The sequence below is a fragment of the Monopterus albus genome, unplaced genomic scaffold (assembly GCF_001952655.1).
Source record: "Monopterus albus unplaced genomic scaffold, M_albus_1.0 scaffold113.1, whole genome shotgun sequence".
NCBI classification, from domain to species: Eukaryota; Metazoa; Chordata; class Actinopteri; order Synbranchiformes; family Synbranchidae; genus Monopterus; species Monopterus albus.
The window spans coordinates 87,841-103,043 of record NW_018127993.1 but is presented as its reverse complement, the minus strand read 5'-3'; the positions used below and the strand labels follow the sequence as shown (position 1 = coordinate 103,043).

Below are 15,203 nucleotides of genomic sequence, written 5' to 3'. Positions count from 1 at the left end.
TATTAAAGCCATACAAATTCATTTTCATTGTAAAGTACATTAATACAAGCAGAAATGTCAAGCACCCTGCTTTCAAGTAGCATAACCTACATTCATCATTATGATTAATTTGTTAGCATCAATGTTTGGTTACTAGTTTCTGTTTATTGACTTAAACAAGGGTAATTATGCCTTCACCCCTTGGGGCCAGTTATTCCCACAGCTGGTGGAAAACTTATAATCAGTGAATCTTGACTGATGATCTTCCTTTACAGCAGTGGAACGAAAACATCCCCCTTTTGAGTTTTTCCCTCCGGAGTGGGCCTTTTGATTTGGTTTCTCTTTTAATAAAACAAAGTCACCCGAATAACCTTGTCTTTTATATACACAGCTTGATGGATTATGCTGCTGCTGGTTCAATTTCTAAATGTACATAGGCCCAGAGAGCCCAGGTATAACATAACAAGGCTTGCAAACAATGGAAAATAGTTATTTTTCCAAAGATGCCACAGGAATCTTAATTCAAAGTTAAAAAAAAATAAAAATCTGTGCCTAGTGTACTACTGACAGAAATATCCTCTTCTCACACCATTTAATCACCATGCATAGAAGTTTCCGGCTGTAGTAATACTCCAGTTTACATTCATGCCATCATTTCACCAGTTGTGCATTATATAGTAGCACCGCCTTTCAAAAAACTGTAAAAATCACACAGCCATGCCTTAGCCCGGGGGTCGTTTTTACTGGCGCTCGCAAGGTAATAACCACTTACAATATGCGATTGCTTCAGTGGAGTGAAAATATCCTTGACAGTTAGCTAACATAAAGGCTCCTGTGTGTTTGCTTTCCAGATTACCCAGGAGCAGTTTATCCTCGCGTCCCAGTCCCTTCATCTCCAGCGACCAGGCAGCGATGCCGTGTACTCAGTGGGCCTATATGGCTGGAGGAAACGAGGCCTCTATTTCTTCCTGCTGCTGCTCCTGGTCACCATGATAGTTAACCTGGCCCTAACTGTCTGGATCATAAAGGTCATGAATTTCTCAGTGGTGAGTACGGCGGGGCCTTCTCCAAAACGAGGCCGATTTCATCTCACTAGCTGCTGTTTGTTGTGAGACAACAGTAGTTCAAGCTGTCCCTGGTTAATTTCTTTACATTAGGTTAATGACAACATGTCCTTCCTGAGGTTTTACTCTGTAAAATGCCATTTCTCTATAGTCCAAGGTGAAAACATCAAATTGCTCATTTTGCTTGACCAAACAATTCTGAGTTATGCAAAACCAAGACGCGCAGCTAATCCAGGTATTTGAGAAACAACTACTAAATGTTTGGTGTCTTTGCTTGATGAATGACTTAGCAAAATTTTGATTGATTTTCTGTCAAACTGATCAATCCACTATTCATTTGAACGCAAGAAATACTGTTAGTATTTAATGCAGAAATGTGACAAACTCAGAATTTTAGACACAAACTTATCACTGCAAAAGATCTTTAGTTTCAAAAAGCAAATAAACATAAAAAAAGACTTTAGTTGGATGCGACTGTAAAGCCAATTCCTGCAGTCCTAACAGAATTCAAACTAATATTAAAACAAGGCTTGAATCGAGGCAAAATGTATCAAAAATACAAAGCTCAGAAATTTGCAAATGTGTTTGACGTAAAAACAATTGTAAACAATAAGAAGTTGGAATCCAGTGCACAGTGAGACAATGTCAAAATAAATGGGAGACAACACCAAAAAATGAGGATTTAAAACATACAGAGAAGGATGACAATAAGGCCAAGCAATAGACAGAGTGCTGCTTTAGGGTTTGACTGTGAATATATACTGGATAAATATATCAGACTGGTTTATTATCTCAAAGGTTAAAGGAGAGTTTGTGAACTAACAGGTTATGTACAGTTTTTTCCTTTGTCTTTTCTTTATTTTTTCCTTATTACAAAACCTGGTGGAAACATTTATCTACTCAGGAGTACTCGAGTTTGCAGACACCACCTCTCATGTTGCGCCTCATCTGTATTTGATAAAGAATTAGGAAAGACTTGGCAGCAGCACCACCACCAGATGACACAATGTGTTAATCTAGAACAAAAACCAAACAGGCAGCTGCTGTGAGCTCCTTTGACATTTTCAGGGACAATGCACACAATTTACCATTTTGTCAACAAAACCCTGATGGCAGTGTTCCCCCTCTGTGATGGATGCATCCCCTAACTGTTGCTATCACTCCTCTACTCCTTTGTCTCCCATCAGTGGGTCTGGAGTAAAAGACCTTAGTGCCAGAAAATCTACTTTGCTGCTCCACATCTCAGGACTCAGCAAGCTCAATAGGAAAACATACCAAACTACACCATTTTTCATTCATTCTCTACCGCTTAGTCCCTGAAGGGGGTCACGGGGGGTCCGGAGCCAATCCCGGCCGGCAATCGGGCGAAGGCGGGGTACACCCTAGACAGGTCGCCAATCCATCGCAGGGCTACTACACCATTTTATTAGTATTATAGTCAGTTTTGAGCAATTATTGTATGTCCTGATGGTTGTTCCAGCATCTACTGGAATGAGAAGGCTCATTGGTGCCACACCTAAATACCTATTTAATCCAATTTGAGCATTAGTTTGTGTATACACGAAGGCTTCTGAATCGAGCATTTCTGTCAGTGGACAGTAAGCTGGGCTAAAGGGGCCCTCCAAGTTTTACAGAGCCAGGAGTGGATCTAGAAAACTTTGGCTAGGCTGGGGCACAGACTACGAAGTAAATGAAGCCCCTAGTTCAATGAAATAAGAAATCATAGATTATTAAGAATGAAACTGCTGCATGCATGATTATATTTGTTATCAAATGAGTTATTTTAAGCACCAGACAAATGTTAGTTGTATTTAGGGGAACAATTTTTATTCATTAACACTGAGAAGCATCACATTTTGACTTTAGTAGAGGTGGGAGGTGCATTCTAGAAGTTAGGAAAATCATCCACAGTGTGCCCACCAGTGAGTAACGGTGGAACAAGACCCACTGTTCACAAAAGATGCTCAAGAGCTTTCATTGTGTAAAGGCGGTGACACCTGTGACCTTAACATCTACCAGCCTATATCCAAGCTGTCCTGTCTGTCCAAAAATCTTAGCATCACTAGTCAGCACACAGCTACGTAACTTCCTGGAGAACAGGCACCATAGTCCAGCTTTAGACCCGCTTATAGAGCAAAAACTGCTGTTGTGGATGACACCGTTATTCCCCTGATTAAAAAAAAAAAAAAAAAACGACACTATGCTACTCTTTTTTGTAAACATGTCCAAGGCTTTTGATACGTTTGACAAAATTTTGTCAAATAAGCTGCTCTCTCTGGTTTTAACATCTTTGCCTGTTACAAATCAAGTTTGCAGACAGCTGATAAAGGTGCTCCTCAAGGATCCATATTAGGCTCACAGCTGTTTATTATGGACAAAAATATTTTGCAACACTATAGTACACATTTATGCTGATGATATCTTGTATGATGTGGTGATATGAAAAAGCCAATTGGTCATCACTGGTGTCTAGCAGACATCCGCATGCCTGTGTCTTCACCTGTAAGGTTTTGCTAATATACAGTAAGTGACGATATATTTAGCAGCCTTTTGAGTTCAACTACAGACACCCATTCCACACCGATTACCAAGCGTCACAAGCTTGTAATTCTACTAGTATTTGTGACTGTTTTAATGACTATGGCCATGTGTGATGATTGTTTTGAGCCAATAAACTGCCTTATAGTATGTAGTTTATTTATAATTCTCAATTAGAGTTCATGAATAAATAGAGCTTAACAACAAGAGGCCAGGGATCAGTTGCTAAAAACTGAGCTGCTGAATTAATTTGCTTGTTTTCATTATTTTGCTATTGCCTCATGCTGTTTTATCAGCCTGTAAATCATTCTGAGACCCTTAAAAACATTACCGTGACACCAAAATAATAATGTTCACATCAGTGCAAATTTGCATGACCATCTTATATTTTTCCATGAGTCTCCTCAACATTCACATCCATGGCTGCTGTATTAGCGTGACTCTCCTCAGGCTGCCTCCCACTGCATGCAGCCTGTCACCCCAACACCGCTGAGTGTCGGTGGGATTGTCACCTCACTGCCATGTCCTACTCCCTCCCTGTCACTCAGCTCTGCTGCCTGTCCGCCATCTCATCTGACATGCAGCACATCCTGCTTTGCCTAATACATTTCAGCAACAGCGAGATTCAATTTTTTGTCATTTGGGAACCTTTGAATCAAATCAGCAGTGCTCATCACAGCATCACTGATGAGCATGACTATGTTTCAGGATGGAATGGGAAACCTCCAGCTGAATAAGGATGGGGTTCGCCTGGAAGGAATATCTGAATTTCTCCTGCCTGTCTATGTGAACGAGATCCAGTCCAGAAGGGTAAGTTGCCCCCTTTACTTTTCCCACCAACTTCAGGTTTCCTGTTGGACTAGGAATAACTGCTGAAACGAAGTACAAAGTTGCAGATTAGGTGGTATTGATCTCTCTGTTCTGAGGATGTTGTGACTAATTCAATAACAAAGGCCAACTTTCCACTGAGCTCTTACTTGATGACACTTTGATACTGCCTTGTATAGGAAAGATTGTCCTTTTTTCCCATGCTCCTCTCCTCTTCATTTCCTGTCATCCTTCAACAGTGCAATATCAGGGCCTCCCATCAGCAGGAGATGGGTAATAGGCTGCCTCAGCTTCTCTAAGACCACATACAACCCTAAAGGAGATTACAGAGGGACCAAGAGTCCCCCTGCTGGATTTCCAATCAGGCCCACATGATAAATTCCCCTCTTCCACTTTCTCTCTCCCTTTTCTTCTCTTGATGTTTAGTAGATTAACCAACACAGCTCCAGTGTAAAGATGATCCAAATTTCCGTCTCCCACACAAATCACAGATGCTCAGTTGGATCATCCCCCTTTCAGTGATTAGGCATGCTGCAGAAAGAAACTCCAAGCACTGGAAGTGGGGTTTCCTTGTGAATTTGATTTTTGAAGGTTGCTGATGGAGGAAGTGGCAAGTGAGTACAGTTTGCCTCAGCAGATTGAGAAACAACTTGGAATCATCCACTCTTGCGCTTTGATGGTTAGAGCTAAATGATGATTTAAATAATAATGCCCCTGCTCTTAGCAGTAGCAAACCCCTCAAGATCATACCTGCGTCTGCTCAGGCTAAATGTTAGACAAAGCTAGTATTTCATTACCCGTGCAGAACCACCTGCAGACATTTTTACTGTCTTGGTTTACAGATGGGCTGTGCAGTGGCCTCCTTATCTACCAGCACCAGAGGTATTTGCAGGTCAAACACCTCTATGGGTCACACTGTGTTTCTCACCTGAGGGAATATGTCAAGCACTGAGAGGAGGGATTATGGTTATCCAATGAGTTTACACCAACGTGCACAGTGCTGTTCAGTCAGATAACCACTGATCAATAAGCCATTACTAAAGCAGCAGTGAACTCTGCAGCACACTAGAGGTATCTTCAAGTTAAATATCGCATGTTTTTTATGTTCAAAGTCCAAGCTGCTATGGAGGTAAGCGGCTGAACTCAACTTCTCATGGATTAATCAGTGCTTTAAATCTTCATCAATGGCTGGAGCCATAATCAATGAATACCAAGTGGGAAATAGCTCCCACACTGTTTTTTTTTGGCTGTAAATCTTGTAGCTGGCAGCAAATGACAACAGCGCTCTCAGTAGCGAAATGAGAGCTGTTAACTTTGCACATATGGTTTACATTCGTGGGAAACTGTGCCCAACTTAGTAAAAAACAATTATATTTTAGTTTTTCAGGCCAAAAAATTTAAAAAATATGCTTTTTTTCTCCTCAGGAGGACAGACTTTATCTGAACAGACATGTCTATTGTTATGATGCTTATACAGTATTTTACATATTTCTAATAAATATGCACAATAATTCAGTGAATGAAGAAAAGACATGCATTTAAAATAAAATAGTATAAGATAAGCAAAAACAGATTTTAGTATTCTCATTGAAGAATAAGTCTATTTTCAGTTGTTGACGGATTGATAATCAATGCTTTAGACCCATATTTTGTCGCAATTCATTAATTAGGACCCAAATGTAAACACAGACTTGTAATGCTAAGCAGTTCAATAGAAAAACAAGAGGCTTACTTTGAGTCCAAAGCAGTAAAAATCAGGCAGGGAGGATTTGTCCAAACCAAGCATTGAATACAGGGGGAAAAGACCAGAGGCACAATCCCAAATGAGGCAGGGTTCAGAATCCAGCCTCCAAAACACGAGACAAAGTGCAAACACCGAGGGCTACGTCACAGAAGCATCCAGAGCACAACCCAGCAACAAAATCAAGGTAACAGGTGGCAAAGCGGGTGGAGCAGGTAGTATGAGCAGGATAATAAGAACTGGGTCAGAAATGACCAGCACCAAGACTGGGATTGTGTCATACTGGTCGGTACTCGGAGTATTATGGATTTGTTCACAGTCCTAGTCATGATATACTGAATTAGATCATAGTTATGCTTCAAATGATATCACCCATGCACAGTATAGATTATATACGGTGTTATAAAATACTATCACAGTATTTCCCACATTGTGGGGTAAAGTGCAGGGTCCAGCGCCCCAGTGTCGATGCTGTGCACCGTAGTGTGAGTCCAGGCCATAACACCTGCCTCTCCGAGCTTCTGATTTGGTACTGGTGTTTATGGGTGATGAAATGCAGAGTTAATTTCAAACACAACCTCTTTGTTATTTTTATTATGGTTGTTTGAGCTTGTGTGACTAATGTGTCAGTTACACCTGAGCAGGTGCCTGGGTGGATGGAATACTTTATATTATTTTTCTCCACCCTGGAGGCTTCCTCTGTGATTTCCATTAATCTGTCCATCCACCTATCCGCCTGTCAGCTTTTTCAGATGGCACAGCATGAAAACATTTGAATTGTTATGGAGAAAAGTCACCAATATGTTTCCAGGGGATATCCTTACTATCAAATATATGAAATCCAGTTTATCCTTGAAATGTAAAGCATATGATTGCTGCACAATAGCTCCAATTAGACCTGTGAAACACACAATACTACCATAATTTAAAGCATGTGAAATCAGTTTGATGCTTGAAAGCAGTCAAGTGACTGTAATTTCAGGCTTTTTGAAACCTGTCACACTTGAAATTTCACCTGCCAGATGAACAGTACCTTCATAATCTCAAGTTTTTGTGAAACCAAATGATGGAGCAGGCATTTCTTCCCCCTGTGACTTTCCTCACATTGAAGCATCAAACAGGGTGGATGAAATACATGCTTGTTCCAAATTGTTAGCTTCAGACTGTCTCTACAGCGTTTTACACCCCTATCCAACACAATACGTTACTACACTACCACTCTTCAGTTTTTTTCATTTTCATTTCAACCTAATGTAAATCAATACATGCTATGGTCCTGTCTTGGTCAAGAGTTAAATGCAAGATAAATGGTTCAGTTTACAATATCTATCCTTGCAAAACGCCTGTGTCTTTCATCATATTGAGGTAATGCATTGTTTAGATTCTTGGTAGAGTCTAAAAGCACTTGAAAGGACACAAGTTTTGGGTTTAGTGATTTGAATAGCTCCTGCTTTTCACATGCATTAGGGTAATAATGTCTGCTGCTGCTTAAGGACAACAGAGGTCGAATTAGATTTAATGAACAGCAGTGATACAGCTTTAGCAGAGTGGCCACTCTGCTAAGATTTGTTGTTTTAGTGTTTGTAAACTGATGTATTCCTGTGAATTTCAATCACAGCCTGTTGAGACAAGTATTTTATTTATGTTAAGGATTGCAGGAGCTGATTTTACTTATTAGATTCTCCTCTGAGCTCAGAGGGAAAAAATCAGCAGCTTGTGCATTTAGCCTGAAGCATCAGCCTTTCATTTCATTTTGTTTGTTTTAAGCCCACTGATGCAAATGGTAGGTGGACGAGCAGATGCACAGTAGCTAAGATTTCTCCACATGTAGGGCTCCATTTCTACAATAAAATAATTCTGCCTGAGTTTTTGTTTCCATCTCCAGCTTTGGCTTTATCAGCCCATTAGTGATGACATTGACAACCAGCGATGACAACTCCGCTGTCTTTTGAGATGTGGACTGTTACGAGCTATTGTTTTATTAAAACACATAAAAGCCTTTGTAAATGATACAAAATCCAGGCTAATTATTAAAATATCTAAGTAGAATTGGTCAGCTGTGATCTTGATACAACTAACGCTATAATTTAAAATGTACAGTCCAGTGAAAATGGCATCTTTGCTTTGAATGTTTGCGTTCGTCAGAAAAGAGTGCGGTATGAGGCAACACAGTGCCCAGACAGAGTTAATCAAATCTCTGCTGTTCTGACTGGTGGCTCTCGTTATTGTCTCCAGGCACCGTGACTGATCTATAAATAGCATCAGATGCAGGTGTATCTTTATTGGAGTGAAACTTCTCCCTCACTGAATTGCACCGACTTGCACCAAATCTGAATTCCAGTCTGCTGCGAGAGGCTGAAACCATCCACTTGTTTAACTTTCACATTTAAAATCAAAGCTCTTAGAAGCAAACCGCAGCGTCACACATCCTTTAAACAGCACTTGCTGGAACCAGTTTAATTTGGCCAACAGTTTGACACTGAAACACAAGGCCCTTTTAATTTGAGAAATATTAAAAATGCCTGTAAACATGTTCTAAAACAGCCTGTACCCTGCATGCAAACAGCCTGGCTGCAAGATTAGATTTTTTTAATGAGGAGATTTAGACATAATAAGCGTACTTTTTCAACTTGTGACATGTTTTCTTCATTATATTTACTTGATCAGCTCAGTATGCAAATTAGCATCTAGCACAACAACCAAATGTTATAAAATTTCAAATATGTTTATGGAAATATTTGGTTAGGATTATAGCTAAACCCGGAGCAGCATTCTTTATCCATGTTTTAAAGGTCTGCACTTTATTCTACACTCGCTCACAGACAGATAGCGGCACCGCATAACGCTGCTTTGTTTCTAAACTACTTAATCAAAGCTGTGCTCTTGCTTTTGGCTGTGATGTTATTCATTGTATGCAGGAAAGCATCCTTTGCCTTACAGCAGCCATGATAATTTCTCAGTCTGACGGAGCCCCTACAACAACACGCACCGTTTATATGCACCCACTCTGATCTGCACTTGACCTTCCCCAACAGGCGCAGTAACTAAAAAGCCTTTTATGTGATCCAGGAACGTGTTAAGCAACAGTGTCTCAGTCAGGGGCCCCAGGAAACAGTTTAGCTCCCAAATTTCTTCATGATTCCTGGAGAACTTGTTCATGATGTGCATTTATATTAGGAAAGAACAAGCAGGGAATGAAAATCGACTGAATGACCTCTACAAAGTTATACACCACACAAACTTGAGATAATCTGCTACAATTTGGGAGAACACGCGCTTAATCAAACCTATTAGGCTGTGTCATGGTATAATTATTAGCTCAAATGTGAAACTATAAATCCTTGTAACTCTTGTTTCCAATTAGTACAAAAGAAAAAACGTATTGTGTCACAAGTTCATATCAACTACTTTCTGTGCCATCAGTGGATTTGCTTGTGGAGGCAAAGTAAATTTGTCTGTTGTATAGAGTTGAAGCTTGGTTTGAACTCTGACACATGCAGACTGTCTTGACAGCACTGACCTTTCCAGAAACAGAAGGTGAATTTCAATTCCCCTAATTACATCCACGTTTCCCTCACTTGCATCTTTTCCTTGCGCCTTAGTCCCGCCCACGTAAGACTCGAGGAAAAGATGCAACGGCAATATGCGAGGAGAGAGGAACGAGGAAAAATACAAGACATCCTTTCCTATAATTCTTCCTGTGAAGCATCCAGTCACAAGCTGATTCCTGATAAAGGGTCATATCAATCCATAACAGACTTTTGTGAAGGGAGCACGTCTTGGTCATAGCTCCTCCAGGCAGCCTCCTAGCTCCTCTGTCCTTGCTCCTCAGAGCAGAAATAAAAGCTTTGGGATATCCTTCATCATGGCGGACTGGAAAAACTTCCTGGTTGATCAAGAATCAAGGAACGATAAAATAAGGGAATCGAGATTCACCTTAAGAGACATGAGAGTCCAAAATGGACGAAGCTATCTCCAAAAAAGAGGTGTGACATAGTTGCCAGTTAGGTACAGTTTGTATGGTACAAAGAGATTTAATTTATTTGTGTCAAAGCTGCACTAATCAACACTTTTATATTAACGTGTCCAACGACTATAATTTAGGCTCAGTCTCAGTGACAAATTCACCTAATAAAGAGATCTTAACATAAAGTCATATCTATAATTGAAACGAGACACATTTCTTTCTCCCTCTGTCTGTCTGCTGCCTTTCCCATTCATGCTTCCCCTAGGACAGCTTGTTGTTCTTTCGGTCAGAAAAGAACGTAACGCTGAACGCTAGAAACAACCAAGGCCAGCTGACCGGCCAGCTCACAGTGGGTGAGTCTCCATGTCTTCCTACTGACCTTTGCCCTCACCTGAAGCACACTTATGTATAGCATTTTATCTCATTTTCGGTGGACGTTATTTAAAAACTATTTTAAATTCATGTCACCTCAACTATAAATTGCCTGATCAGTCTTATGTTAATAATGACTTAAAGAGCAACAATTCATCTCAATTCTTTGAGCCTGCAAAAGACTGCGGTTTCTTCCAAACACTACCCTCTGATGCACTTATTGAAAGGGCAATGGATTCTTATTATCACCAAGTTTAATCATCAGTCAGTCCAAATTACCAGCCATTTACATGATTAATGACCACTGGAAAACAAATGACCTGCTTATTAGCATTAATAGCTATTGATCTTAGCCAACATAAGTTCAGCGCTGATGCTGATTTGACAAGACTGGTGATATGACACTTCTTGGTCACGCTCGACCTTCCTCAGAAAATTAGTGCCTGCTTTAGTAGAGAGCACATTTTGTCTGAAACGAGATGAAACTTGGTGAGAATAATTAAATTCTCCAGCCGTCGCAGCCCGTGGATTAATGAAAGTGAAAGGAGGGGAGCAGGAGAACGTGAGATGATAAGTTTCTGCATGCACATCTGTAAAAACACAGAAGCCTGGAGAACAGGAATTAATATTCCTCACCAGCGGAACAGATTACTGATTTGTCTCCATTCATGGTAAAATGGTGGCTGATCTGGCTTTGCTGGGCACCTTTTATTTGCAAAGCAAGCGCTTCACTAAGTATTTCAGATGGCTAATCATCTTACATGCCCAAACACAGTTTCATAAAGCTGACTTGCAAGGCCAGAAACACATATGTCAACCTTTAGGTGACAGCACCATTTACAACAAGAACATTATTGTTAGCATTGCAGGCTAATAAAACCTTTAAAGTGGAAATCTATTCTGTAATGTCTTTTAATTAGCAACCTAAAGTATATGTTTAGCCATAGAAAGATTCATAAGACATTCAATAATGCAGTAGAATGAAACAAAAACCAAGTCAGTGAATTTCTTAATGTCCAAGTATTCAGCAGCTCCTCAGCCTGCTCGTCTCCCTCTGCAGGGCCTGAGGCTGTGGAGGCCCAGTGTCAGAGACTGGAGGTGCGAAGCAGAGATGGAGGCCGGCTGCTGTTTACTGCAGATGAGGAGGAGGTCATCATGACAACAGAAAAATTCACCATCACAGGTAAAACTCTGTTTGCCTATTCACTTAATTTCATCCAGGCTGGTGATAGAGCAGTCGGTCGAGCTCTGGTACAGACAATACAACTGGCTCTGGTGGGATTTTGTGATATTAGATGATTGCACCATGAATTCAAAAGCTATTAAAAAGTATTAAATTTACACAGTCCTTGTGCTGACCATGGAGATTGTCAGGAAAGCAATCGAGATTTACTGGTGCATCAGCATGTTAAATGTAAATGGTCTTATATAGCGCTTTTCTGTGCAATGAGGCACACTTAATGCACTTTACACTATTTCCTATTCATGCACACAAGCATTCAAATACACTGATGGGGCAGCCACTAGGAGCAACTTGGGGTTCAGTGTCTTCGTAGCGACACATGGACTGGAGAAGCCATGATTTGAATCACCAACCCTCTGGAGAGTGACCCATTCTGCCTCCTGAGGTGCAGTTTCCCCAAGTGTGGATTTTCCCTGATACATAAAAAAGTGAAAATGAATTAAAACAAAAGTGTGGTGAGATTTTGTCCTTCTCCATGCATTTTGGTGGTTTGCTATTAACAGTAACTAGTAACTGTTTGTTTATGTATTTAAGGTACATGACACCTCTTCTCTGTTGTGTATTTACTTGTCTGGCATGATGAGGTCCAGCCCTTCTGGAAGAGAGAGGAGGGTCTTTTTCCTGATTATTTTGTCCATACTAGGGTTTGATTGACAGCTTTAACACCAGCCTAAACAAACTGAACCGAAAAGGCAAACATTTCAGAGTTTGTCTGAACGTAAAAGCACCCTAAGCTATTATTGATACTCAGTGCTGTAGACACACTGGCCTGTTCCAAAAGAGCACTGAGGCTTGACACCAAGCCTTGGTAAACACATCCTTGAATGTCTATGAATTATAAAAGTACATCTTATTGTCAGGCACAGAAGGCGCCGTGTTTGGACATTCAGTGGAAACTCCCCTGATCCAAGCGAGGGCGTCCGAAGACCTAAAGTAAGTTCATATTCGTTGACTTTACAGAAATTCATTAAAGCTTAATGTCACATGTTCATATCCTCTTCAGTTAAAATAAAGATCTTTAAATAATGATGATAAATGTTCCATAGCATTTCAAAGTTGATGACTGCGCCAAAAAAAAAGAGCAGGAACCATTATTCACATTAATCTCAGCCCCAGTGAGCATCCCCTGGTCATTTTGTTGTCACACAACTTTAAAACTAGGTTTGACCATTATATTAATTTCACACCCCAGGGGTGAACTAATTTGTTTATTATTCTCTATAGCAGCCAGGAACTGATTAAAGCATAGAGGGAGCAGAGAGAAAGTGGGTAGTGTAGAGATGTGAAGTAGACTCGTCCACTCCTGTGCTCCCTGCTGCGCTGCGCCTGAGGCTCTGAGCCCCATGTCAGTCCATTAACAAGCCATAACGAGTGCGGTTTGTTGTCCACCTTACTGGTCCTGAAGGGAGGGCTGGGATCAAAGTTGGCAGAAAAAGCAGTGTTCTGGCAGCTAATTCCTCCAGAGTGAGAGGAATACTGATGAGGCTCACTTTAAAGCAAACACACACACAGTCTTGGCTAAGAGGTGACCATCTGCAATGTGGTCAAAATCTTAACGAGAAGACAGCCGAACAGGAGCCAGTTGAAAACACGAAGGCAGCAACATGATGTTCGCTTCAACTGGATTCCCATTTTCTCCTATTTAAATCCACATTTAATCAAAGATATTCCATTTAAACTTTATCAAATTAATTAATTCTGTTTGTGTTGTTCAGTTTTAAAACATTCTGAATTTCATTTCTGCAGGCTGGCTTTTGAACAGAACTGGCTTTAGTCATTAACAGATTACCGAAATATTGTCAAACAAGCCGATGTACGAACTGTACAGAAGCAGAAAAGCATGGGCTGTTAATGACATGAATTCAAACCTATGTTGTTCTTTCATTTGTAAAGTGTATTTATAGACTAAATGGACAAAGCAAGCAAGCCACCGTTACTGCAGTAGCTTCTATATTGTCGTATTTTACAGGACAGTCTCCTTGTATAGCTGTTGTATTGAGTTATTGTATAGCTCTTGAAATATAGTAATCTTAATTCAGTTAAAACTGATATTAAAAGACAAAGCCTTCCAACAAAATGTCGTGCAGTTTAAATGAAGATCTAGATGTTTTTTCATCTGACAATAGAATTTGAGCTACTCTTCTCTCTAGGTCTACTTCTGTCTTTTTTGTTGTGTACAAAACAAGCGCAACACTACGAAAGCGAGGGATTGTCTGAATTGTGCACCACTATCCCCACATTTAGACTGCCCCCCCCTTTCTGTATCACTGCCGGCTTTTCCACCTCTGAGGGTGGCTGTTTGGAACAGCCACAAGCATTTTTGCTTGCTAACATGCTCGAACGCTTTGTATGAACCAGTTTGCTTCTCCCATGACACAGCCTTTAGACTGTGTCACCACAGTAAAGATGACATTGCTAGAGAGTGGCATACATGAATGTACAGTAGATACTAGTCTATACTCCTATTACATTTGATTTGACATAGACATAGAGTCACCATCATGGACCAGAGAATCAGCAGCACCTGTGATTCACTCAGGTTCCCTTCATAGAACCTTTTCATTATAACGCCAGACAGTAAATTACAAGCAGGAGTAGACTGCTGACTGATTACACGTGTAAATCGAATGTATGATCTGATAAAATGACATCATATTGTATAATTAGCATGACAGGACTAAAAATATTGACTCTCGCTAATGTGAAATGTCTTGGACTTTCACATCAGTGTAGCTCTGGCCTTAATATGTCCCCTTTACAATGTGACACTCACTACAGCTGATTCAAGGTTTAAAGATTACACATCTAAAGCAAAAATGTAGCTTTTCTTTGATTGCATTGGTTTTTTTTTTTGTTGTAATGCTTATATGTGTGGCTCTGGGATTTCTCCCAGAATTTCTCCCTCCACCTCTTTGAAAGTGTGACAAGTTAAATGCTCTTTGCACACCACTCACCACTTGTCAGGAACCCTCACCAGATGATGAAGATAAGGCTTCTTGGCTTGCGTCCATGTCGTTCTTCTTTTCCTCTTCAAAGTAAGATTGCTCTCTTTGTGTCGTTTTATTTCTCTGCGAGCCAACGGTAATCTAGAAGAGGAGAGACAAAATCAAAGACACCCACCTGAGATATTTATCCCCTTTGAAGCACCTGTTCTTGTCCCTGCGGGATTTATCTGTGTAGACATTTGTCTTCATTTGTCACCATTGTGCTGTTTCTGAATATTGAGTATAAACAGCTTAATGTATATATTTTACATTATTAGACAATGTCTTAAAGTTGACTTGTGCACTTCATTGTCCCTGCACTTTCAACTGTCATGTAGTGCGAAGTGACGGTGGTGTGTAAAGTAGCAGAACATGCAGACATGCAGTTATTGGACATGTAATTGTTTGGTCTATTAAACAATAATGACAACTAATGCACAGTTGGAGAGTCCACAGCCCAAGGTGTCATTTTGACATTCATTGTTAT

The 15,203-nt window shown here is 40.3% G+C and overlaps 1 protein-coding gene across 3 annotated transcripts in view; it reads left to right on the top strand.

Annotated features, from left to right (window-relative positions):
- The window catches only part of LOC109966526 (zeta-sarcoglycan-like), a 31,281-nt gene that overhangs the window by 6,377 nt on the left and 9,701 nt on the right, over positions 1-15,203 (top strand). For 2 of the 3 annotated variants that reach the window (XR_002275784.1, XM_020611414.1), the window contains exons 2-6: positions 831-1,025; positions 4,290-4,391; positions 10,383-10,470; positions 11,511-11,672; positions 12,593-12,665. Coding sequence is in view for 2 of the 3 variants with exons in the window: in XM_020611414.1 (XP_020467070.1) it covers positions 831-1,025; positions 4,290-4,391; positions 10,383-10,470; positions 11,511-11,672; positions 12,593-12,665 (620 nt within the window). In the remaining variant the exon portion in view is untranslated. The remainder of the gene's footprint in view (positions 1-830; positions 1,026-4,289; positions 4,392-10,382; positions 10,471-11,510; positions 11,673-12,592; positions 12,666-15,203) is intronic. The other variant, XM_020611415.1, reaches the window with a different exon arrangement.